Below are 23,244 nucleotides of genomic sequence, written 5' to 3'. Positions count from 1 at the left end.
CTGAGGAATGCTCAGGTTGTGGATCAGTGAGTTGATGAGGGAAGTTGGCACCAATCTGATCAGAAGTGTCAGGACTGACAACCTCAGCTAGTGACAGCTTAGACAGTATTGACAATTTTGAATGGCTTCCAAGAAACTTTGTAAACAAAAGACTATGGAAATCACATAATGTTTAGCTATCTTCTTAGTAATAAAGATTGAAGCCCATCTCAATAACTTGAACTGAGAATTCTATTCTATTCCTTCCATTCACACATCTAAAAGATCATGGTGCTTGTCTTAAATAGAAGGACTATCTTAGTACAAGGACTTACTATAAGACCCTCAGACATCACCTTCGGTTAGTAGCCATGCTATGATCAGTCTACTCATTGCAGAGGAGTTAGACTAGATGGCCTTCAAGGGTTCCTTCCAACCCCAAATATTCTACCACTCTGTGAGCGCTGCCAACACAAGGATAACAAAATAGTCTATGCTAGAAGAATCACCTTTATGCTGTCCACTAAATTTACACAGCTGGAGGCACTGTCACTGATCCAGAGACCTCACAGTCTAACAAACCATGGATAACCCTTTTCCTGGAAACATTGTCTCAGCTGTTAAAATATTTGTATTCCCATGAGTAGATGACTAAGAACATCACAAAAGAACACTTAGCAGTCACATAATGACACTCAGCAGCAGCAAGCAGGGCTAGTTTTTGTAGAGCAAGAGCTTATTGCCCTCTACAGTAATCAGGACTGTTGGAAAATCTAAACATGCTTCCAAGAACATCACCTTTTCTGCAGGTTTAAAGCAGAAGTCAAGCAGGAGCTCACAATAATCAGTCACGCTTCATTCTGAAGTACAAAAGGATTGGAGAACTAAGGGAAGGGTATATGGTCCTTTTAAAGTTAAGCAGATGTTGTAGACAGACCCTCGTTTGTGTTGTATTTCCCTGCAGACCAAGTCAGACCACTGACAACACTTACAATGTGATCATGCTCAGTTTTAGCAGTATAACACAAGTGTTCTTACAAAGTTCCTGGGAAAAAAAAAACCAAGAACATTGCAGTCCACATCTGAGGTCTGGGAGGAGGATGGTAACAGCACCAAGCTGACAGGTGGCCTATGCTCACTTCCACGTGAGCTGCCTACTGCACTTTAGCAAATAAGATATTGCAGGTAATCTGAAACACTGGTGAGGAATCCTGAGATGAAAGATTTTATTACAGGTTTGAAACAGCAGTCTTGAAACTGACTTCTTCAGTTCTGCATTCAACATTTTTGCTCTGCTGCTGACATGCTCTATAACATTATAGAGATCAATTCAAATTACTCTTTCCCTATTCCTTCTCCTTCTACAGACTTTGTATTTTCATAACGTGAAGGTAGTGCCTGCCCAAAGCATGGTGCTGTGGCCTCTGAAAATATCCCAAAAAGACAAACTTATCTGAGTAAAAGAAGCAATCGAGCTGCATTAAGGTGTCATCCTGCCTGTCTCTGTTTAGCTGAAAGAAAACATCAGAGAAATACCAGTCTAATGTGACTGTGCTGCTTCCCATGCCTAAGCATATGTACACTACAAAAGATGTAGGAGTTCTTTCATTGTATTTCTCTGTCACTGAAACTCCTTTGTCTTCTGTTATTCTCTCAATTTCAAAAGCTTCCCTCCAACAGTCTCACATAGGCAAAACCACACAATCTTTTCAGCCTCTTCACCAAGTGGCTAAACTAATTTTCCATACAGTGAGATTTCCTTTTAATGTTTAAATATCCTGCCAGAAAATACACAACACAAAAAGCAGCATTAGATCCTTATAGAAACTACATCTGCTCTGTATCTCACCATCAGAAAGAAGGCAACTTGTTTCCATTTCGGGGATTTCATGTAAAAAAAAGTTCAATTCATATTAATATTTCTTTAAAAGTCTCCTTCTTGAGCCTGTCTCAGTATTTTCTGTGGTCATAGCTGTCTGCCCTTCTCTCCAACCCACCTCACCCATACATCCTCTTACCTGCTGTTCGCTCTCTCTGCCATTGCACCCTTGTAGTAGTCCCTTGTCCACCTTACTGTGCAGTCAATCTACTGGATGCGAATGTCAAATATTTGACATCCATATCACCTGTGACAGCCTGTTTGGATTGTTTCACTCTGCCCTCTGTTTCGTTTCAGCTTTCAGGAGAAGGGATGTAATTTCTCACTTCCTTCTTTGCTCACTTCTGCTGTGAATTTTCATGTTCCCTGCATCGTGTAACTGTCACCTGTTGTATTTATTTTCAGAATAGCTTTTGTGGTTCAAAATAATTCCACTATAATCTCAACACACACCCAAACTCCCCCACAGGTGCTAGGATAAGATTAGGGGGACATTTTTTGGAGAAAATGTCATTGCATTTAGAATGCAGCTGTGTATTCTAGAGAATAAATAGAATCATAGAATCAACCAGGTTGGAAGAGACCTCCAAGAGCATCCAGTCCAACCTAGCACCCAGCCCTAGCCAGTCAACTAGACCATGGCACTAAGTGCCTCATCCAGTCTTTTCTTGAAGACCTCCAGGAACGGTGCCTCCACCACCTCCCTGGGCAGCCCATTCCAATGCCAATCACTCTCTCTGCCAACAACTTCCTCCTAACATCCAGCCTGTACTTCCCCCAGCACAACTTGAGACTGTGTCCCCTTGTTCTGTTGCTGGTTGCCTGGGAGAAGAGGCCAATCCCCACCTGGCTACAACCTCCCTTCAGGCAGTTGTAGACAGCAATGAGGCCACCCCTGAGCCTCCTCTTCTCCAGGCTAAACAACCCCAGCTCCCTCAGCCTCTCCTCATAGGGTTTGTGTTCCAGGCCCCTCACCAGCTTTGTTGCCCTTCTCTGGACACCTTCCAGCACCTCAACATCTCTCTTGAATTGAGGGGCCCAGAACTGGACACAGTACTCAATGTGTGGCCTCATCAGCGCTAAGTACAAGGGAAGAATAACCTCCCTTGTCCTACTGGCCACACTGTTCCTGATGCAGGCCAGGATGCCATTGGCTCTCTTGGCCACCTGGGCACACTGCTGGCTCATCTTCAGCTTACTATCCACCAGTACCCCCAGGTCCCTTTCTTCCTGGCTGCATCATTGAACAGTACTACAAATTTTATTTCACACCTGCAGCTTCTATAGAAAAAAAAAAAAGACTTTCAATGAAGCACAGAAAAGTCTCCTTTCCTGTCTGTGCTTCTCCTGGAAATGCAGAAGGTGAAAATCCCCAGACTTGCTATGTAAAGGAAACAACCTACTATCTATGGGTAGGGGTTTAGTAACAACAACAACAATAACAAAAAGTAACCAAGAACATGCAGACAGGAATATATGAAGATGTTTCCCCCTTCACACTCCCCTGAAATTCAGAATGAAAGATTTCCAAATAGCAACATCCCAGCACATAAGCTGAAGAAGCTTGCTAGCACCACTATCTTGCCTGTGCCTACAGCAGATAATTGAATTGCTAGACAGGTTCAGCTTCTAACACTCTTCATGTTCCACAGCTTGAAGTTATATGGAACTCTGTTTTAGGATCAGCAACTTACCTAATCTCTGATTCAGAGTCCTCTCCCTACAGTTTATTTGAAAATTAACCTAATTTTAGCAGATCTTAAGAATATGGGGAAAAATTGCAATCCATCAGCCAGAAATACAGTAAATACAAATGTGAATTTTATCAGTGTTGTACTTACATCAGATCATTACGCAGTTATTGGAAGAATCAGGTTTGTATAACCACTAAGATATCCAAAGTTTTTACAAGGTGTCTCTATCTTACTTGCACGACAGAAGAAACCATCCTACTTTCATCAATTTACAGCATGCACTGATAGCACAGCTTGTGGGCTGGTTTTATTCAATGGACTCTGCAAAAGGAAACCACAAATTTTCAGACAGAGGAATTTGTGAGCAGTTCCAGTTTCATTTTTGTATTTCATGCCAAACATGCTCAGTGGTGTTTGTTCCTGAAAGTGGTCATCCAAACCAATGTTTTCAAAGCATTGAGTAGAATCTATAAACTCAAATTCTGCTTTCAGCTGCACTCATTGTGCTGGGCTTAACCTGTTTAGAGTAGTACATAGGCTTGGAATCCGAAAGGCACTTGTTAGGACTGCTCTGTGTTCATGAAATTAACAAGTTGGTCTCTTCTGCCAGGCAACCAGCAATAGAACAAGGGGACACAGTCTCAAGTTGTGCCAGGGGAAGTACAGGCAGTTAGTTCTTCCCAGAGAGAGTGATTGGCACTGGAATGGGCTGCCCAGGGAGGTGGTGGAGGCACCTTCCCTGCAGATGTTCAAGACTGGATGAGGGACTTAGTGCCATGGTCTAGTTGACTGGCTAGGGCTGGGTGCTAGGTTGGACTGGATGATCTTGGAGGTCTCTTCCAACCTCATTGATTCTATGATTCTATGATTCTAAGTTCTATTTTATTGATTTTCATCAGCTTAAGTTTTACAGGAATTCCTCAGGAGATCATCTAACATTTGCACAAGAAGTTTCCTGTTCTTCTGTATTCATATTATGAAAAATAAGTGCGACAAGAAGTCTGTTGCCTAGCAACAATTTAGCAGATATACCTCATTTGACAGGACAAAACCAGGGCAGCTGGCCCTGCTTTGAGTGGCCCTGTTTTGACTAGGCAACTGTCAGAGCTTCTCTCCAACATAAAGTGGCCTATCCTACTAAACAACCTTACCAATGGACGTCTCTGTGTATTTTACTGTTACTGGTTATTATTTATCTCCATATTGCAGTTTATCACTCCTTCTTCTAATTTATGGCCACACCATGAATGGGTGACGTAACAGAGGATACCAGTGCTCTCTTCCCAGGTTTCTTGAGTACACTGATGCTACAGGTTGTGGGAGAATTCTCCTGCAGCAGGATGTGAGCTGGTAAACATGAGAACTCGTGCTGGGAAGCGTCCTTGAGCTGGAAGCTAAGCTGTGGACAGTGAGCAACCCACGCACACCTGCAGGGGACTGAGCCTGCTGGCCCCCTGGGGTGGACACCACGGGTTGTTTTGACACAGGGCGACCTATCTGCACCTTACACATAACTCTGAGCCAATCTGTACTGTCCACTTGTGCCAGACCCAAACTGATTGTGCACGCCTTCTCTGAGCATTATTTAAGACGCTGAACTGCCCTAATAAAGTGCACTGCTGCATAGCAAGCTGTGGAGTTGACACGTCAGTGCCCTGATGTCGCCTCTCACCAGCCTCCTGCCTCCGACAACAGGTGGGACACATATGGTTTCCAGGGAGTTCCTCATCACTTAGGAGTATTGTGCTCTATCTCCACATAAGTTATGTTTGTGACTTTACTCCCATGTATCCTGGCTGTTTTGGGATTATAGAATCAAAGAACTATAGGATGGTCTGGGTCAGAATGGGACTTCCAAGCAAAGGTCATTGTCATAGTTTTTTTGTGTGACAGCATGACAGACTGAGATTATCTTACTTGACCGCCTGGACAGATGGGCAGAGTCCAATGGGATGGCATTCAATAGCTCCAAGTGCAGGGTGCTGCACTTTGGCCACAACAACCCCATGTAGAGATACAGGCTGGGGTCGGAGTGGCTGGAGAGCAGCCAGACAGAGAGGGATCTGGGGGTGCTGATTGATACCCGCCTGAACATGAGCCAGCAGTGTGCCCAGGTGGCCAAGAGAGCCAGTGGCATCCTGGCCTGCATCAGGAATGGTGTGGTCAGCAGGAGCAGGGAGGTCATTCTGCCCCTGGACTCTGCACTGGTTAGACCACACCTTGAGTCCTGTGTTCAGTTCTGGGCCCCCCAGTTTAGGAGGGACATTGAGATGCTTGAGCGTGTCCAGAGAAGGGCGACGAGGCTGGTGAGAGGCCTTGAGCACAGCCCTACGAGGAGAGGCTGAGGGAGCTGGAACTGTTTAGCCTTGAGAAGAGGAGGCTCAGGGGTGACCTTATTGCTGTCTACAACTACCTGAGGGGTGGTTGTGGCCAGGGGGAGGTTGCTCTCTTCTCTCAGGTGGCCAGCACCAGAATGAGAGGACACAGCCTCAGGCTGTGCCAGGGGAGATTTAGGCTGGAGGTGAGGAGAAAGTTCTTCACTGAGAGAGTCATTGGACACTGGAATGGGCTGCCCAGGGAGGTGGTGGAGTCGCCGTCCCTGGGGCTGTTCAAGGCAAGATTGGACATGGCACTTGGTGCCATGGTCTAGCCTTGAGCTCTGTGGTAAAGGGTTGGACTTGATGATCTGTGAGGTCTCTTCCAACCCTGATGATACTGTGATACTGTGATACTGTGTGTGATAGTTTTGCTGTGTGACAGCATGACAGACTGAGATTATCTTACTTTACACTCTTGCTAAGAACAAGGGGCAGCAAGATAACAATGCTCTCGCTGAATTGGAGAAGGAAATACAGAAAGGATGTATTTTTTAAAAAAGTGCAGAAATTACAGCATAAATGAATCCCTGACACCTAATACAAATACAGAATACCTGAGAATTCCCCCAAAACCCTGCCCCCAGGCAAACCTAAAAAACCCACAACACCCAAACCCCAGTACTCATTTTCTCCCACCTCCCATTGTCTCCCATTATGCCCCAAACAGGCCAGATTCACTGCATCGGCCTGAGGCCTTGAAGGTCATGGCCTACCACAGGGTCCTCCTATATAATTACCCAGTGTTGTGGTAGGCCTGATAGGCCCAAAATAGGCTGATACATGTCCTGCCTTGCCTAGGCATGTTCTTCTGCTCCACCAGAGAGGCAAGCATGGAAACGGACACAAAAGAACCTGGAGCCGCTGAGTCTGGCCTGCCCAGGGTCCTGTGCTGTGAGGTACACACATTTAGTTTGTGCCTGCCCAGTGCAAGGCCTGTGCTGTTCCCAAATTAGGGAAAAAAACAGCCTGTGGCTGTGCCTGACATGGTAAGGTTTGGCTAACTGCCATCCTGATTGGCTATTCTGTGTCCAAAGGGCAGTTAATCTCTGCCCACATTGATGAAAGGAGATACACAGGTGAACAACCTGCTTTTGCTTCCCTGCTTTGCTTCCTTGCTCTTTGCCTGCTCTCTCTGCTGTGCCCAGCCCTGCTGCTATTGCACACTGCCTTACTGCCTGCCTGGTGAACTCCACTGCTGCGAGTTACCAGGAGCAGACCCTGGATGCCTGCACACAATCAGCCTGTGTGGCCAGCATGACATCGTGCTGAGACTGCACAACATCTACCTCTGCACCTGAAGGTCCTGCCTGGAATCCCTGGACATATATACAGATTGCCCAGAAGAAGCCAGGAGAACAAGGTCAGAGATTGTCTGCATCCTGTCCCCAGAAGCTGGGAAGATTCAAGCCTCAACGTCCAACAAGACAGAGTCCCCTGAAAGTGTTTGGGCACTGTCTGGACTGTGGCTAGCCCCTACAAGGGCAATAATAATAATCTGTGAGTAAATGCTTAAATGCCTCTTTGTTATTCTCTGTTGCCTTCTGCCATAGAGCAGAAAGAGCTTGAGCCCATCTAGTGGGCAAGCAGAATTTGACCGTGGGAATAATCTCTTCCAGTTCAATTAGTGTTTATATATTTTGCTGGCTATATTAGATGCAGATACTATCCATAGAATGTTTCCATAGCTGTGTAAGAACTGCAATATTATTAAAATTAGTGATTGGGGAAGGCAAGAGTTCTGAGCATCAAAATTAATAAAAAATATTAATTTTGGAAAATACTTTCTTGCATCAATTAATTTCCCCTCTCCAACACCCAGATAAGACCCCTCTGGAGAGTTGTAAAGGCAAGGAGAAAAGAGAATGAATTGACCTTGCTGCTTGCTTTTAAGTGTTTGCAGGATTTGTTGGATTGAATAACAAAATTCCAGTATCTGGGGGTGACTGCTTTGTCCCCTGGGATGGATCTTGGTCTCTGTATTTTTTTGGGAGTCTGGGTAACTTGGAACCCCTCAAACCACCACAATCATCTAGTCCAAACTCCTCTGCAGTTAGCAGAGGCATCCTCAACTACATCAGGCTGCTCAGAACCCTGTTGAGCCTCACCTTGAATATTTCTAAGGATGAGGGCCCAATCACCTTCCCTGGCAACCTGTTCCAGTGTTCCTATACACTCATAATAAAGAACTTGTCCTAACATCCAATCTAATTCTAGTTCGAAGCCTTCACCATATTACTAGAGGCCTTTGTATGTAGCCTATCTCCAGCCTTCTTGTAGGGCCTGGACTGGAAGGCTGAATTAGGTCTCCCCCACAGGGTCTCTTCCCCAGCTCCTTCAGCCTGTCTTGGTAGCAGAGGTGCTCCAACCCCTTGATCAATTTTGATGATGCATCAGAGTTGCAGTCTCACTCAGATCATGAAATCATGTCTCCTACTGCCTGTTACAGACCACTGATAAGCTACTTATTTTCTCAGTAATCTTGTCCCATGAAGCCCTGCCATACAAGTAATTCTTGGGTAGCCTGACCCTTTTTTCCAGAAAAAAAATCCAGTGTTCCCTTTGGCAGTTATTAGAAGTTAATGGTTTAGATGACTGGACATTTGAAGGAGAGAGAAAATTCCATAGGGCAGAGCTGAACTTGATCTATGATTTACAATTAAAATTGTTTGTCCAATATACTACTTCCAGTAAAACCAAAGGGGAAAAGATGGTAGCAAAATGAGATCCGTGCTATTCTTGTTAGTGGTGGAATTGAATCTTCCTTGAAGCATTTCTTCCTGACTGATGCTTATGTATACTGTTTCTCTTAAACCTATCTTCACTCTCTGCCTGGCAGCAACTGTCAAAGATCTTGTTTACTCTGTGGCCTTCCACACTAAGACAAGCACCCTATTCCATAGGATTGCAGAATTGTTTCAGCTGGAAAACACCTCTAAGATCATCGATCCCAAAGGAGGACTGCTCCATTTAGGGAGAAGTATTAATGGAAAGTACCTTACAATTAATAACAACTTTTAAATTATTTATTAACAGCAAAATATCAAGGCAGAAAATATGAATGATGGGCAAGTCTTGGAGAAATTCTTGCTAGCTGAGGACACAGATATCATAAACATGAGCAACCCGTGCTGGGAGCGACCTTGAATCCATCTTGGGAGTTAGATACCAGGCACAGGGCAGCACCCCCCACATGCAGCTGCAGGGGGTGGAGTGCAGCTGCAAGTGGGCAGAGTTTAGCCAGCCCCAGAGGCTGACCCTCAGATTGTTATGGTATACTGACCTACCCATGCCTTACGTGTAACCCTGTACCCTCTGTTTGCAACCAATCTTAAGTGGAGCATGCCTCTTGTAAGAATGCATATAAGTCTCTGCATCACGGAAATAAAGTGGATTATGATCATCTAACCATACTGGTGAACAAAGAGTCATTTTACCCAAGCACTCCACTGGCAGGCAAGTTATGCAGAGCCCACTTTGAGGTGAGAAAGGCAGCCAATAACCCTCTGCTGGAGACATTGTAAAAGATGGATGGATGTCCCATTTGACATCATGGCAATTCCCAGCAAATATCTTTGTAGAATACCAGTGCCTTACTGAAGGACACTCTCTAACTGCATGAATGATATGAAGGATTTCCCCTAATCTAGTTCTCATGACCTAAATGTGCTGCATGTTCAGTTAGGTTTGTATTCTCCTTCAGTCACAAGTGGAAAGTAATTGTACTAGCACAATCCATGGCACTGAAGGATTCGTGTGTGGATCCATCTTCTCAACAATATGTGATGGTTTGGGCGTTCCCCGCCGCCCCACACTTATTACCCAGACTAGACTCAGCCGGCTCTGGGAATATAAATGAAGCTATTTATTTACAGCTAGCACAATATACAAGCAGATATTTACAGTATATACAGTTATATACAGAAATATACAAGGTAAAAGGTAATACGGAAAACACAACTCCCCTCCCAGAAACCTGAGTCCCCAGGAAGGGCTCTCAACCACCCCTGCACCTTCCCCCTGCCCCTCTCAACCTTACCACAGTCCTAAAGAAGAATAGAGGCTCGGCCAAGAGGTTAAGAAGCAAAGGTGAGTGGAAGGTGAAGTGTCAAGGTCCGGAGGAGCAGAGATGAACAGTATCTCTGTCCCCAGGAGCTAGACCAGTTCTTATGGATTCTGTGTTGTGAAATTAAGGTGCAAACGAGACCATATTTCACCATGAAACTGTTTATTAAAGGATAAGGTTGGGCAAAATGGAGGGAGAGAGGGGAGAAGGAGGAGAGAGAGAGATAAAGAGATCGATGGAGGAGAGAAGAAGGAGCAGGGAAGGGAAAAAGGCTGTGATCATATTACCCTCAGTCGCAGATGGAGGGGAGAGAGAGAGACGGGTGCATGGCCCAGGGATGATCTTCTGTGGAGTTTGTCAGAGGTTCTTCGGGTGCTGTGCAGCTGTGGTGGTCTGGTGATGGTCTGCCCTCGGTGGTCCGGTGGAGGTGCCACGCTTGGTCTGGTGGGGATGCCACTGGTGGTGCGGTGGGAATACCACACTTTGGCAGGCATTTCTCCTGCCTTTTTATACAGTTTTCTGCTCAGTGTCCAGCTGCAGCCCCCCCAGGGCATCTTCCTGTGCATTCTCAAGCATTCACAGGGGTCTGGCGTCGCTGGGGGGAGTGTCTCCACCCTCTCTCGGCTACACCTGTCCACACCCTGCATACACAGCCCTTGGGGGTAGCTGAGATAAGATGTAGGCTTCCTGGGCAGTCCAGCCAGGGTGAGGTCAAAAGTATTGTCTGTCGATTTGCATCCCTGAGCTTTGGGCAAGCCCCTGAGTCTGAGTCCCAGAAGTAACAAGATTAAGGAGAGATGATGCAATCTTTGTTGATTAAGGAGGGACGATGCAATCTTTATCTTTGTTGATTAACAAGAGAGAGGATCAGACTCTCACATGAGGTTAGGGAGATGCAGCTGAGATGCAGCCCAGCGAGAAAGTGAGACAAAAAATGGCGAGAGTATTATCTAATGTTTTTGTTTCTTCTTCAGCAAGACTCTGAGGGGAGTAGACATTGTTTTCCTTTCACAGCCTATGATCTAGTTCTTCTCACCAAAACATTCTACCCTGCTTCAAACTAGCACACAATAGAGCTAAGAAACAGCTTCTCCTAAAAGCCTAATTTGTAATATTACTTAGATTAGACAAATTCTGTTTTGGATATCAGAGAACTATAAATTAGAGCTTATTTAGAGAGGATAGGTCTTTTCACATCACCTGTTAACCACCACACATCTTTATTTCCTAAAGAAGTGGAAACATTTCAAGCTTCCTGTCAACCACTCAGGAGATCAGTCAGTGGCATCATGAAGAGCAGAATTCAGCAAAAGAATTTAAAAAATACATTAATATTCCCTCATTTCATTATCTTAGTCATCTAATATACAGCAGTGTTAACAGTAGCTTACCTTTTCCCCTGCTGGGAAAGACGATGGTGCCTGCTCGCCAGGGGAGTTGATAAAGACATCAACTGGAAACATGACACTAAGCATGCAATAATAGCCCTGCCTGCATAGGCTGATACAACTGCAAGTAGACCTTTGGCCTTTTACTGTGTAAACAGCTGTTGCAGTCTGAAAGAGGAAGCTGAAAATGAAAAGTTTGTCCAAAAGGGGAACTGCTTTTTTCTGATGATACAAAACTACATTTGTGTGTTGAGGAGAGTCAGTACTTTTGGTACTGGAGTCCTTAATATTTCCAAAGCCATTCCTGAACTCCAGCAATAATTAAAAAATGGCTATTGCCTTCAGTGACACCCAGATTGTGGCCCCAAAGAGTATGTTGGAAAGTGGGAGGTGGTGTTCAAGTTCAAGTAGCATCTTTGAAGGATCAAATGGTAGGCTCTGCAGCAAATTAAGGAAATCACCTTATAGTCACTACTTTATTTAAGTTTATTGAGTTCAACCTACTCTGTTATGGTTATGAGACATGTTTCTCTATCCTACTACATAGGGTAGCTTACTGAGATGTATTAGCAGACTGCACATCATATAGATCAAATATGAGCTAGCAGTGAAACCCTGGGATGAGGGCTGAATTTGCATCCTTAGGACTGCATAACAGACTTGTATATTTTCAGCTGAATATCAAAACCTGAGTCCAATGAGATTCCATCTCTCCATTGTCTCTTTTTCATAAGACTCCTTAGAGGGATGACATGGATGTAGACACTATTCTACATTTAAATCTTAGACACCTGATTCTCACAGGAAAATTGTATGTAGTGCCAATGCTACTCAATGACATTTCAAAGAGAGCAGGAAGAAGACACAATAAAAGATATTTTATTAAAAAAAAATAAAAAGTGAATGACATTACAATAAATAAAATCTGAGTATGACCCCCTCAAAAAGCCACACACCTAGGAAAATGTAACAGAGAAATAGTCTAAGAAATGGCATCCAGGAGTGTGTTCCCTCAGCATTTCTGAGGTAATCTCATGAGCATGTATTTCATGTCTGAGAAGAGAGAATGTTCTGTCCTGTTCTGAACAAAAGCCAGTCCAAATCCTGAGGTGGTGTTCTTGAATGTACAAACAGTTGTGTTTACCAGCAAATGGTAAATCAGAATAGTAAGGAGCAGTAAACCCAGCAGTGCCACAAGAAAATTAAATCCACAAAACACTTTTTCAGAGAAAGAAATCCAGAAGCTTAGCATTTCCAAACCATTGTTGTCAAGAGGGTTACAGAATCTATTTCAGGCTTAGTTGTGAGAATCTGATATTCTTAAGGTCTATGATAAGCACAGAAAACACGCTCCCTGTGTGACAACTTGTCATGTTGCACCCTTATCTTTTGTCAGGATCGAATTTTGAGCAAAACTTTCAAAAGCTGGAAAGCAAAACCTCTGCCAGGAACTGTAAGCTGAAGTGCTTAAAAAAAAAAAAAAAAAGAGAGAGAGAGAGAGAGAGAGAGAAATGAAAAGAAAGCCCAGATGATAGCTTGTTGAAGAGGTAGCTATCAAGCTCATGATGGTCATAGACCCAAAGTTTTTTATTTTAAAGATACTTTCACTGAAATATGTCTTTGAAAGTGCTGAAAGTGTCTTTGAAATCTCGAAAAAGCAGACACCAGGATATTTAAATAAATGCTAGCATACCTAGCCACACATACAGACAACTGAATCCAAGGGATTTTTTTATGCTATAATAACTCTATTATCTGCATTGTCATTTTTCCAGACTTACAGTGATACAGAAGATTGTCATCATAGAAAACAAACAAACAAACAAAGAAATGAACAAACGACAACAAGAGTATCCCCTTAATAGACACAGCACAGAGCATCTGAGCCGTCGAATCTTCACCACACATGAAAAAGCTTCCCCTGATTTCTCTAGGTCTTCTCAATTTGCATGTCTGTAAAAGGAAGAATAATATGGAAAAAAAAATCAAATTACAAAAGTCACAGAACATTCCACAGCTTTAGGATTCTTTCCTAGAGATGAGAAGTATCAAAATTTCCTCTTTAATTGTAAAAATTTAACACCTAAATCAAAATTAATTTAAAGATGAAACAAAAAATGTTATGATCATGGGAGGAAGTAAATTGGTAGTTCAAACACACTGGTGGAAGTTGCTTTTTAGCAAATACATTGAATCTGCTGTGGCTGAAGTCTCCCATTGTTTTCAATTTTTCTTTTGAAGTTTTCCAAACACATTCAGTGCTCCATCTGTCAGTAACCCTAGTAGCATATCCCCAGGTCCTGATGTTTTGGCTTGGAGATCTATGACTGCAAGACCAGCAGTCTTTCATTTGTTCATGTTTACTGCACTAAGGTGTAGCAGGGAGAGAGTTTGATACTTCAGAAGTCAGCAAGCACATGAAAGAAAAACCTCAGGAACTTTTCCCTCTGTTCAAAACCACAGTACGCTTCAGAGCTTTCAGAGATCTGGACATTTATTTTCTTGCTTTGCTGAGACACAGTCTCACAGCTTGAGACATCTCTTAGCCATCACCACTTCTTCAGCTGCTGGGACAGCTGTTTCTGCAGCAAGTACAGGTGTGCTTGCACCAACGCAGGTTAAATATTGACCTGCTGGAAACATCACCACAGAGACGGACCTGGTACTCAACAAATTAACCACGTGTCAGGAGGATATGGCCACTCTTTTCAGTGGTGCCCAGCAACAGAAGGGCAGCGGGCATAAGCTGTGACACAGGAAATTCCACCTAAACACAAGGAGAAACTTTACTCTGTGGGTGAAGGAGGACTGGAACAGGATGCCCAGTCAGCTTCTGGAGCTTCTTTCTCTGGAGACTTACAGAATGTGCCTGAATGTGTTCCTGTGCAAGCTTATCTAGGTGGACCTGCTTTATTGTGGGTGGAGGAGTAGACTACATGATGCCTAGAGTTCCCTTGCAGCTCCTACCACTCTGTGGATGTGTGAAAAAGTGCAAGCTAGAGGGCTGTTATATATCCCACATCACAGTTTCCTTTGTATGGATTTTCTTAATCTTTTTAAATGTAGATTTAACTCCAAGTACACAATGACAGTGAGTTTGTAAGACAAAGAATGGAAGGCTACACTTCTCCTGAAGGTTCTGTCTGATGAAGCAACAGGCTAAATAAACCAGCCATGAATTGTTTATACTTACACTTCAGCTCTTTTTCTTCAATAGAAGCAACCCTGCAGTCATACATATCCTTATGTTTGGACAGCCCTTTAAACAAATGACATACATACAGATAACAATCAGCATAGCTTAAACTTGATAAAGATTTATCACTATATGAAAAAACCTACTAACTCAGGGCATCCAGGAACTACGTGACTTAAACACAGATCTGGAGATGAGTACCAAATGTTGTGCCCCTCTTGGGCAAGTATTCTCACGAGAGGTTTTCTTAAGAAAAACTCCAACTGCCAGTATGAAAAAAAATTTCATATAGCAGTTTAATTTGAAGTAGTCTCCACATAAAACCATCCAACAGATATGAAAAACAAGAATCATAACCCATCATGAGGAGGCTGAAGTATTTGAATCTCTGCTGCTGTAAACATGAATTCTCACCACTCTTTCCTCACTGTCACAGTGATATTGGCCATTGCAGAGCTTTGCTCATGCCTAATAGCATCAGTATCTCCTTGTGAAGAAAAAGAAAATGCTATAGGACATAAAGCCAAACCCTCTAGTTCTCAATCTTGTGACAAAGTACCTCAAGTGCCTGCTCTAAGACTGGAGAAAACACAGAATCACATTAGTGTGACTCAGACTGCAATATAGAGTTTGCACACCAGGATTTGCTCCCATCCTGGGTTATATGTTTCAGGGGGAACATGTACCATTCTATCACAGACTTTCCAAAAAACAGCACACCACTCTGTTCTTTTCTTGTGCATATTAAGGTTGCACCTGCTCAGGAAACAGGTATGCTTATCCTTCTGGTTTTCCTTTCAGGAGGCTGACATCGTAATGAAAAGTACAGTTGTTATCTAATAAATGCTAAATACATGCAGGGATGTATTAAAAAAAAACCCAAACAAACCTAAAGTAGATGTGTCACTTAAAGACATGGGTTAGTGATGGACTTGGCAGTCTTAGGTTAACAGTTGGACTCCATGATCTTAAAGGTCTTTTCTAGCCTATACAATTCTATGATTCTATGAAAAATTAAAACTAAAAAGCAAAATGAATGTTTAATGTAAATCTGCATTTGGTTGTTACTGTAAAAAGAAAATTCTCAAGTGATGATTTCCACAAGAATCACAATGAGCTAGATATATCTCATACATACACACCTGCTATTGATGAACTAGCCACAGGTGTTCTGCAGTCCTTATTCGCTCTAGCTGAAAGAAAACAAGGGAGAAAAACAAAAAATAAAACAGAATGCCCCTTTTTTCAGAGATGATGACAGCTTAGGCACACTGGCACTAAGGACACACTTAGTATAACTGTAATTCTTGGTTCTCCAACATGCATTTCCTCAAAGCCTGTAAAATGCTTTCTTCAGTGCCCCTAGTATGAGTATGTCAATTTCTGACTTCCATTCCTCATTTTTAAGCCAGAACTTCACTGAAACACACTAATATCAATGGAAAATACTTGTTCAAATGGTTTTCCATTGTATATTAGTTTTTCAATGTATATTTGCACCAAAAATATAAATATGTATTGGGCAATAGGAGACAAGAAGGGGATCACTTTTTCAGTGCTTTTTGAGGGGGAAAAAATGCCCATACTCTAGGGAGCTTCCAGTTGCAAAGAATCACTTGTATGGCTGTCTAGGACAGCTTGGATTTTAAAAGGTAAACCTGTGGCTACTACCTTAGTTTCTGAATCATAGAATCATAGAATCAACCAGGTTGGAAGAGACCTCCAAGAGCATCCAGTCCAACCTAGCACCCAGCCCTATCCAGTCATCTAGAGCATGGCACTAAGTGCCTCGTCCTGTCTTTTCATGAAGACCTCAAGGGACGGTGCCTCCACCACCTCCCTGGGCAGCCCATTCCAATGGGAAATCACTCTCTCTGGGAAGAACTTCCTCCTAACATCCAGCCTTTACCTCCCTCAGCACGACTTGAGACTGTGTCCCCTTGTTCTGTTGCTGGTTGCCTGGGAGAAGAGACCAACCCCTAGCTGGCTACAACCTCCCTTCAGGCAGTTGTAGACAGCAATGAGGTCACTCCTGAGCTTCCTCTTCTCCAGGCTAAACAACCCCAGCTCCCTCAGCCTCTCCTCATAGGGTTTGTGTTCCAGGTCCTTCACCAGCCTTGTTGCCCTTCTCTGGACACATTCCAGCACCTCAACATCCTTCTTGAATTGAGGGGCCCAGAACTTGTAGTTTATCATGTGCATGTCCATAAATATACACACATACATGTACATATATGTGTATATATATATATATTTGCACATATGTATATACATATATATGTATGTACATACATATGTATGTGTGTGTGTGTATTTATATGCAACATAGTAATTACGATCATCTACATTATGACAGGTATATACATAATCATCTACACAGGAGAGAGAGTGGTCAGGCACTAGAATGATCTATCCAGGGAGGTGGTTGAATCACCAACCCTGGATGTGTTTAAGGCTCATTTGGATGTGGTGCTTAGGGATATGGTTTAAGGTGAATCTTGTAGAGTAGGGTTATAGGTTGGACTTGGTGGTCCTGAGGGTCCTACTTTGAGAAAAAGTCTTCCAGACTCAAAATCTTGGATTCACCACTTCATATACAGTCCACTGTTTTTTATGGTGCTTTAACCAGAGTAAAGATGCATATGTAGGATTAATAGCAGTTAGATCACTTTTTAAAAGTGTGCTCAAAGTTCAGTGTTGTTTTTTTTTTTTTTTTAGAGAACATAGGAAAAATAAAAACTGAGAAAACTTCAGTGCCTCTATGTGCAACTTGAATTCTGGTCCTCAATCAAAAAAAGGACTTTTTTGATCAAAACTTCCATTTCTGGTAGATGCATAAACTGTGCTTTGATGTTTGAGCAGATTGGACAGTTACTGCTCTTCATCATTATCTCTACATAAAAATAATAGAAATGCATGGATAAGTGATTTTTGAGGGGCTGACAACCTGCTCCACTCTGCAAATGTGCTGGTATTTAACTATGTCAGACAAAGGAAAATAAATAAATAATATGGTAAAAAAATTAGTGGTTTCAGCATGAAATACCTAAGGCAGATTTTTATTACCTTATTCCACATCTTCAAGGATGAATTAACAGAACAGATGGGTAACAACTGAGATACACTAAAATAAATAAGTACCTTTTCTTATGCAGAATATAGACAGAAGCACTGATCCAAAGAAAGCAGTCATGATGAGAAATGCTCCAACAAAGCGTCTGCTCTCAGTCCACAGGACACCATCAGCTGAATCTTCAAGAAAAAAATAGTTGAGAAAGGCATTACATAGTTGCATAAGCTTATCTCTTTCCCTTTCATTTTCAAATGTGTTTATGGTCAGGTGATGATGCTGGACTTTGCCAAATCTTATCCCAATAAAAGGGAAAAAAAAAGTAAAGCACATTCACATTTATCTTTGCTTCCTGCACTTCATGTGATACTACTGCCTGTGATTCCCATCACAAATCTTGTTTGTCACCAAAGTGCTGTATTTAATTTAGTTTCCTGGCAGAACTACAGGAAAGAGCTGATTGAGATAGAGAGCAGAGATTCCCCCAGATATGGCAAAGTTCTGAATGCAAAGGATCAGTGACGTCCTTGAATCTCAGAGGTATTTCCTGTTAAAAACAAACTTGCACCGTCACCACTTCTTGAAAGGATGACTTGGCATTCTCATTCTCAGCTGCCTGTTTCCAAACCTTGTCAGTTCCAAAGTGTGCCAGTACAGGCATTTTAAATACTGTTTAGTGAAGAGGAACAGGAAAATTATCTGACTAACAGTCTGATAAGTACTATTTTTGAGTTGGGTCAGTCCTCCCATCTGGCTTGAAAAGTATCATGATGCAATGCAGAATTTACAAGAGTAACCAAAAGCAAAAGCAGTAAAGTTTATGCCCAATTAAAAGGTCTAGTGGGATTGTATTGGTCTTCTCCATTCATGCACCTTTCTTCAATCCAGAATCAATGACAACAACAACAAAAAACAAACAAACAAACAAAAACCCCCAACAAACACAAAACCCAAACAAACCCAACACCAAACAACTAAAAATCTGTGTACAATTTGTTAAGATTTAAATATGCTCAAACCATTCCTGTACTTGAATTCCATCCATACGTGCACAAGGAACATGTCAGTATGGTGGGAGCGTACACTAACAGTGAAACTTAACAACACAGGTATTTCTTCTAAGCTGTTTCAAAATTAGATAGGAAAGAGAAAGGTATCACAGCTGATTTAGCTGGGACAAAATGACATAGTACCTTGAAGTGTATTACACTAAATCAAACACAGAAATGCTACCTGATGTGTGTAAAATGGCAGTCGTATTTTCTTGCAGCTCTTTATTCCAGAATATACAGTAGAAAACCTCATTAGTTCTACTTTTGACTGTAAGGGTACTTGTCACGTAATACAGCTGATCACTTCCAGTTTCGTAGCTTGTGTTTGCCTTATCAGTCAAATCTTCATGTTCTCTGTTTTGCCATATCACTTCTGCTCGTGGGTATCCTTCTGAACGACATGTCAACTTCCATTCGTTGTTTCCTGTTCTCACTGTTCCTTGGGTAATAGTTCTATAAGGAGCTAAACAAGTGGAAGAAGAAATTATTACTACAAAGAAGCTAGTAGAGTTGCACTTTTCTTTCTCCCCAGCCCCTAGGTAAAGCTTCTGTACATCTGCTTGGACTTTGTAAGGAACATAGAATCATAGAATCAACCAGGTTGGAAGAGACCTCCAAGATCATCCAGCCCAACCTAGCACCCAGCCCTATCCAATCAACTAGACCATGGCACTAAGTGCCTCATCCAGGCTTTTCTTGAAGATCCCCAGAGACGGTGCCTCCACCACCTCCCTGGGCAGCCCATTCCAATGGGAAATCACTCTCTCTGGGAAGAACTTCTTCCTAATATCCAGCCTATACCTACCCTGGCACAACTTGAGACTGTGTCCCCTTGTTCTATTGCTGGTTGCCTGGGAGAAGAGGCCACCCCCCACCTGGCTACAATGTCCCTTCAGGTAGTTGTGGACAGTAATAAGATCACCCCTGAGCCTCCTCTTGTATCTCTTCATAGTAACTGCAGGTACAGGATTTGTTACAATTTTGATGCTGTTTAGAAAATTGCATTAGCTTTCTGGTGTTTGTCCTGTGCAAAATGGTTTTGCAACACCATCCTTTGAAAGTCATTATGAGAAATAAGGACAGAACACAGATTCACCCTAACTGGAAACACAAAGATATACAGCTGTACAAGGGCTATGAGGCAGCTCCTGTCTCTGGAGAGGTTTCTTGAAATGCTAACCAAGACACGTCTTACTTCAGGCCCTCCTCGCAAATCTTTTAACAGTTCCAGATAACGCTGAACTTCCTGAAGCAGTGCACTCACCATTAACTTTCAGATTGATTGTCTTGTAGTCAGCTCCCCCATAGCCGATAATACAGTGGTAAACCCCTGCATCTCTGAGCTTCACATCAGTGATCTGAAGGAGAGACTGTCCCAAATTCAGATTCTCCTTCAACAATTTTGTTCTGCCCTTGAAGTCACTGTCTTGATTTTTTAAGTCTTCCTGCCCTTTGATAAGTACATATACTTGCTTCTTTGATTCATCTTTCTTTTCCCAGCTGACATTCAAATCACTAAACTTTAATTTCCCATTCACAGGAAATGTGCATTCCATAGTCACATTGTTTCCATGTTCTACAATGTAGAGTGACTGGGGAGCTTCAACTGTGAATAAAGCTGAAAAACAAAATTTGGAAGCAAACTTAATTTTCCAGCTATAAGGTTATTATTTTAAAGTCATATTATATCATATATACAAGACATTTTAAGCACCAAAGGTATCTGCCCTCTTCAGAAAAGCTGAACATTTTTGCTTGCATTTGCCCAAGTTTATACCTGCTGATACCTGCTTTGTGCATACACACAGAATCACAGAATGACAGAACTTTAGAGGTTGGAAGGGAACTCCAGAGATCATCAAGTCCAACTTCCCTGCCTAAGATCCCCTAGGGTAGTTTGCACAGGAATGTATCCAAGCAGGTTTTGAAAGTCTCCAGAAGAAGAGACTCCACAACCTCTCTGCGTAGCCTGTTCTGGTACTCTGTCACTCCCACTGGATTCTCCTCATGTTGAGGTGAAACCTGCTGTGTTCCAATTTGTAGCCGTGCCTCCTTTTCCTATTGCTGCTGACCAGAAAAAAGAGATTGGCCCCATCCACTTGACACCCACCCCTCAGATATTTGTATCTATCGATAAGATCCCCTCAGTCTTTTCCAAACTAAACAGCCCCAGGTCTCTCAGTCTCTTCATAGCGGAGATACCCAACACCCCCAGTCATCCTCATGGATCTCTTTTGGACCCTCTCCAGCTGATCCCTGTACCTCCTGAACTGGGGAGTCCAAAACTGAACACAGTATTCCAGATATGGTCTCACAAGGGCAGAGCAGAGGTGGGGAAGAGCCTGCCTAGACCTTCTGGACACACTTTGCCAGATACACCCAAGATGCCATTGGCTCTCTTGGCCACAAGGGCACATTGCTGCTCCATGCAGAACTTGCTGTCCACCAGGACTCCAAGGTCTTTTTCCAGGGAGCTGCTTTCCATCAGAGCAGTCCCTAGCCTGTACTGGTGCCTGTTGTTATTCCTCCCCAGATGGAGGACCTTGCAGTTGTCCTTATTGAACTTCATAAGGCTTGCCTTCACCCAGAGGTCCAGCCTGTTCAGGTGCTTGCCTTCACCCAGATGTCCAGCCTGTTCAGATCTCATCGGATGGCAGCACAGCCTGATGGGCTGTCAGCCACCACACACCCCCAGTTTTGTATCATCAGTGAACTTGTTGAGGGTACACTCAATGCCCTCATTTAGGTCATTGATAAAGATATTGAACAAAACTGGACCCACTACTGATCCCTGGGGAACAACACTGGCTACAGGGCTCCAACTTGATTCTGTGCCACTGATTACACAGTATCACAGTATCATCAGGGTTGCAAGAGACCTCACAGATCATCAAGTCCAAGCCTTTACCACAGAGCTCAAGCCTAGACCATAGCACCAAGTGCCACGTCCAACCTTGCCTTGAACTGCCCCAGGGACGGTGACTCCACCACCTCCCCGGGCAGCCCATTCCAGTGTCCAATGACTCTCTCAGTGAAGAACTTTCTCCTCACCTCAAGCCTAAATCTCCCCTGGCACAGCCTGAGGCTGTGTCCTCTTGTTCTGGTGCTGGCCACCTGAGAGAAGAAAGCAACCTCCCCCTGGCCACAACTACTCCTCAGGTAGTTGTAGACAGCAATAAGGTCACCCCTGAGCCTCCTCTTCTCCAGGCTAAACAGTTCCAGCTCCCTCAGCCTCTCCTCGTAGGGCTGTGCTCAAGGCCTCTCACCAGCCTCGTCGCCCTTCTCTGGACACGCTCAAGCATCTCAACGTCCCTTCTAAACTGGGGGGCCCAGAACTGAACACAGTACTCAACATGTGGTCTAACCAGTGCAGAGTACTGACCTCTGTTGTGCAGCCAGTTTTCAGTCCACCTTACAGACCAGCTGTCTATGCCACATCTCCTGAGCCTATCTGTAAGGATGATGTGGGACACAGTGTGATGCTGTACCAAAACCAAGTAAAACTATGTGCACAGCTCCTCAGATGCTGCTCTCAGAATGCTGCCACAGGCAGCTTTTAGTGCCTCAGATGGGAATGATCTCTTTACATAAATGTCACTTGTTTTCACACATAATATTAAAGAACATCTAATAATTCCCAGGTTTGTCAGTGGCAATCAAACATTTTGTGTAATGAAAATGGTACCTTGTATGAAATGATGTCTCTCCTAAAACACTAGCAAGGATTTCAATCTAGCCTCGTATCAAACCACACTCATTAAGCACACATATCTATTGTAAAAGCATGCTGAGACATTTTTATTTAAACCACTAAGAAAATAAACTCCAAATGCTAGCACTTGAAAGAAAACAGAGGAGTTAATATTTCTGTGCTTGTACATGCAAAGGCAACAAACAATTCTTCTTACGACTCAGCTTCTTACCATTTAGGAAATGCCAATGGAATAAAAACATATACGAAATCAAAGGCTTTTCCATGATGTAGACAGAACCTAAAATAATAAAATAGACAAATATAAATATCTGCTAATTTTCTAATTTGCATTGTAAAATGCACTTTGTAGTTACCCCATACAGAGAGCTGGACAAAAGACACTGAATTGCACTATTGACAAAAAAATCACACTCTTAACTACAGTAGGAGTCAGAAAGCCTCCTGCAGGGTCCAGGAAGAACTACTTTTATCTGCTTTAAACATTTGTCATTGGCTGTGGCAAAATAGATGTTTTATCACTACCCTGTGTGATGGTTTGGGTTCTTACCCACCCCCCCACACTTTGTCTATTGCCCCAGCTAACTCAGATGGCCTCTGGGAATATAAATGAAGCTATTTATTTACAGCAGCAAATATACAAGCAGCTATTTACAATATATACAGTTATATACTGAAATATACAAAGGATAAACAATACAGAAGCACAATTCCCCTCCCAGAAACCTGAGTCCCCAGGAGGGGCTCTCAAACCACCCCAACACCTCCCCCAGCCCTCTCAACCTTACCCCAGTTCTCAGAAAGAAGAGAGGTGCAGCCAAGAGGTTAGGGAG

General features: G+C 43.0%; 1 protein-coding gene across 1 annotated transcript; it reads right to left on the bottom strand.

Moving 5' to 3' along the window:
• Nucleotides 1-13,209: 13,209 nt before the first annotated feature.
• On the bottom strand, nt 13,210-22,691 carry LOC135173277 (programmed cell death 1 ligand 1-like). The gene is made up of 7 exons (XM_064140067.1): nt 22,623-22,691; nt 19,964-20,317; nt 18,881-19,162; nt 17,719-17,829; nt 15,720-15,770; nt 14,575-14,640; nt 13,210-13,334 (listed from the first exon to the last, which is right to left on the bottom strand). The coding sequence occupies exons 1-7, from the start codon at nt 22,675-22,677 to the stop codon at nt 13,312-13,314; spliced, it is 942 nt and encodes a 313-aa protein (XP_063996137.1). The 5' UTR covers nt 22,678-22,691; the 3' UTR covers nt 13,210-13,311.
• Nucleotides 22,692-23,244: the final 553 nt, after the last annotated feature.

This window comes from Pogoniulus pusillus, chromosome Z, assembly GCF_015220805.1.
Source record: "Pogoniulus pusillus isolate bPogPus1 chromosome Z, bPogPus1.pri, whole genome shotgun sequence".
Lineage (NCBI taxonomy): Eukaryota > Metazoa > Chordata > Aves > Piciformes > Lybiidae > Pogoniulus > Pogoniulus pusillus.
The sequence above is the reverse complement of the archived record's forward strand: the minus strand, read 5'-3'. Positions and strand labels throughout refer to the sequence as shown.

Coding starts and splice junctions, on each gene's coding strand:
- LOC135173277 (XM_064140067.1), bottom strand. CDS start 22,677: ATGGAAAAGCCTTTGATTTCGTATATGTTTTTATTCCATTGGCATTTC. Junction 20,318..22,622: donor CCATTGGCATTTCCTAAATG/GTAAGAAGCTGA, acceptor TTTGTTTTTCAG/CTTTATTCACAGTTGAAGCT. Junction 15,771..17,718: donor TATATTCTGCATAAGAAAAG/GTACTTATTTAT, acceptor GTTTTCTTTCAG/CTAGAGCGAATAAGGACTGC.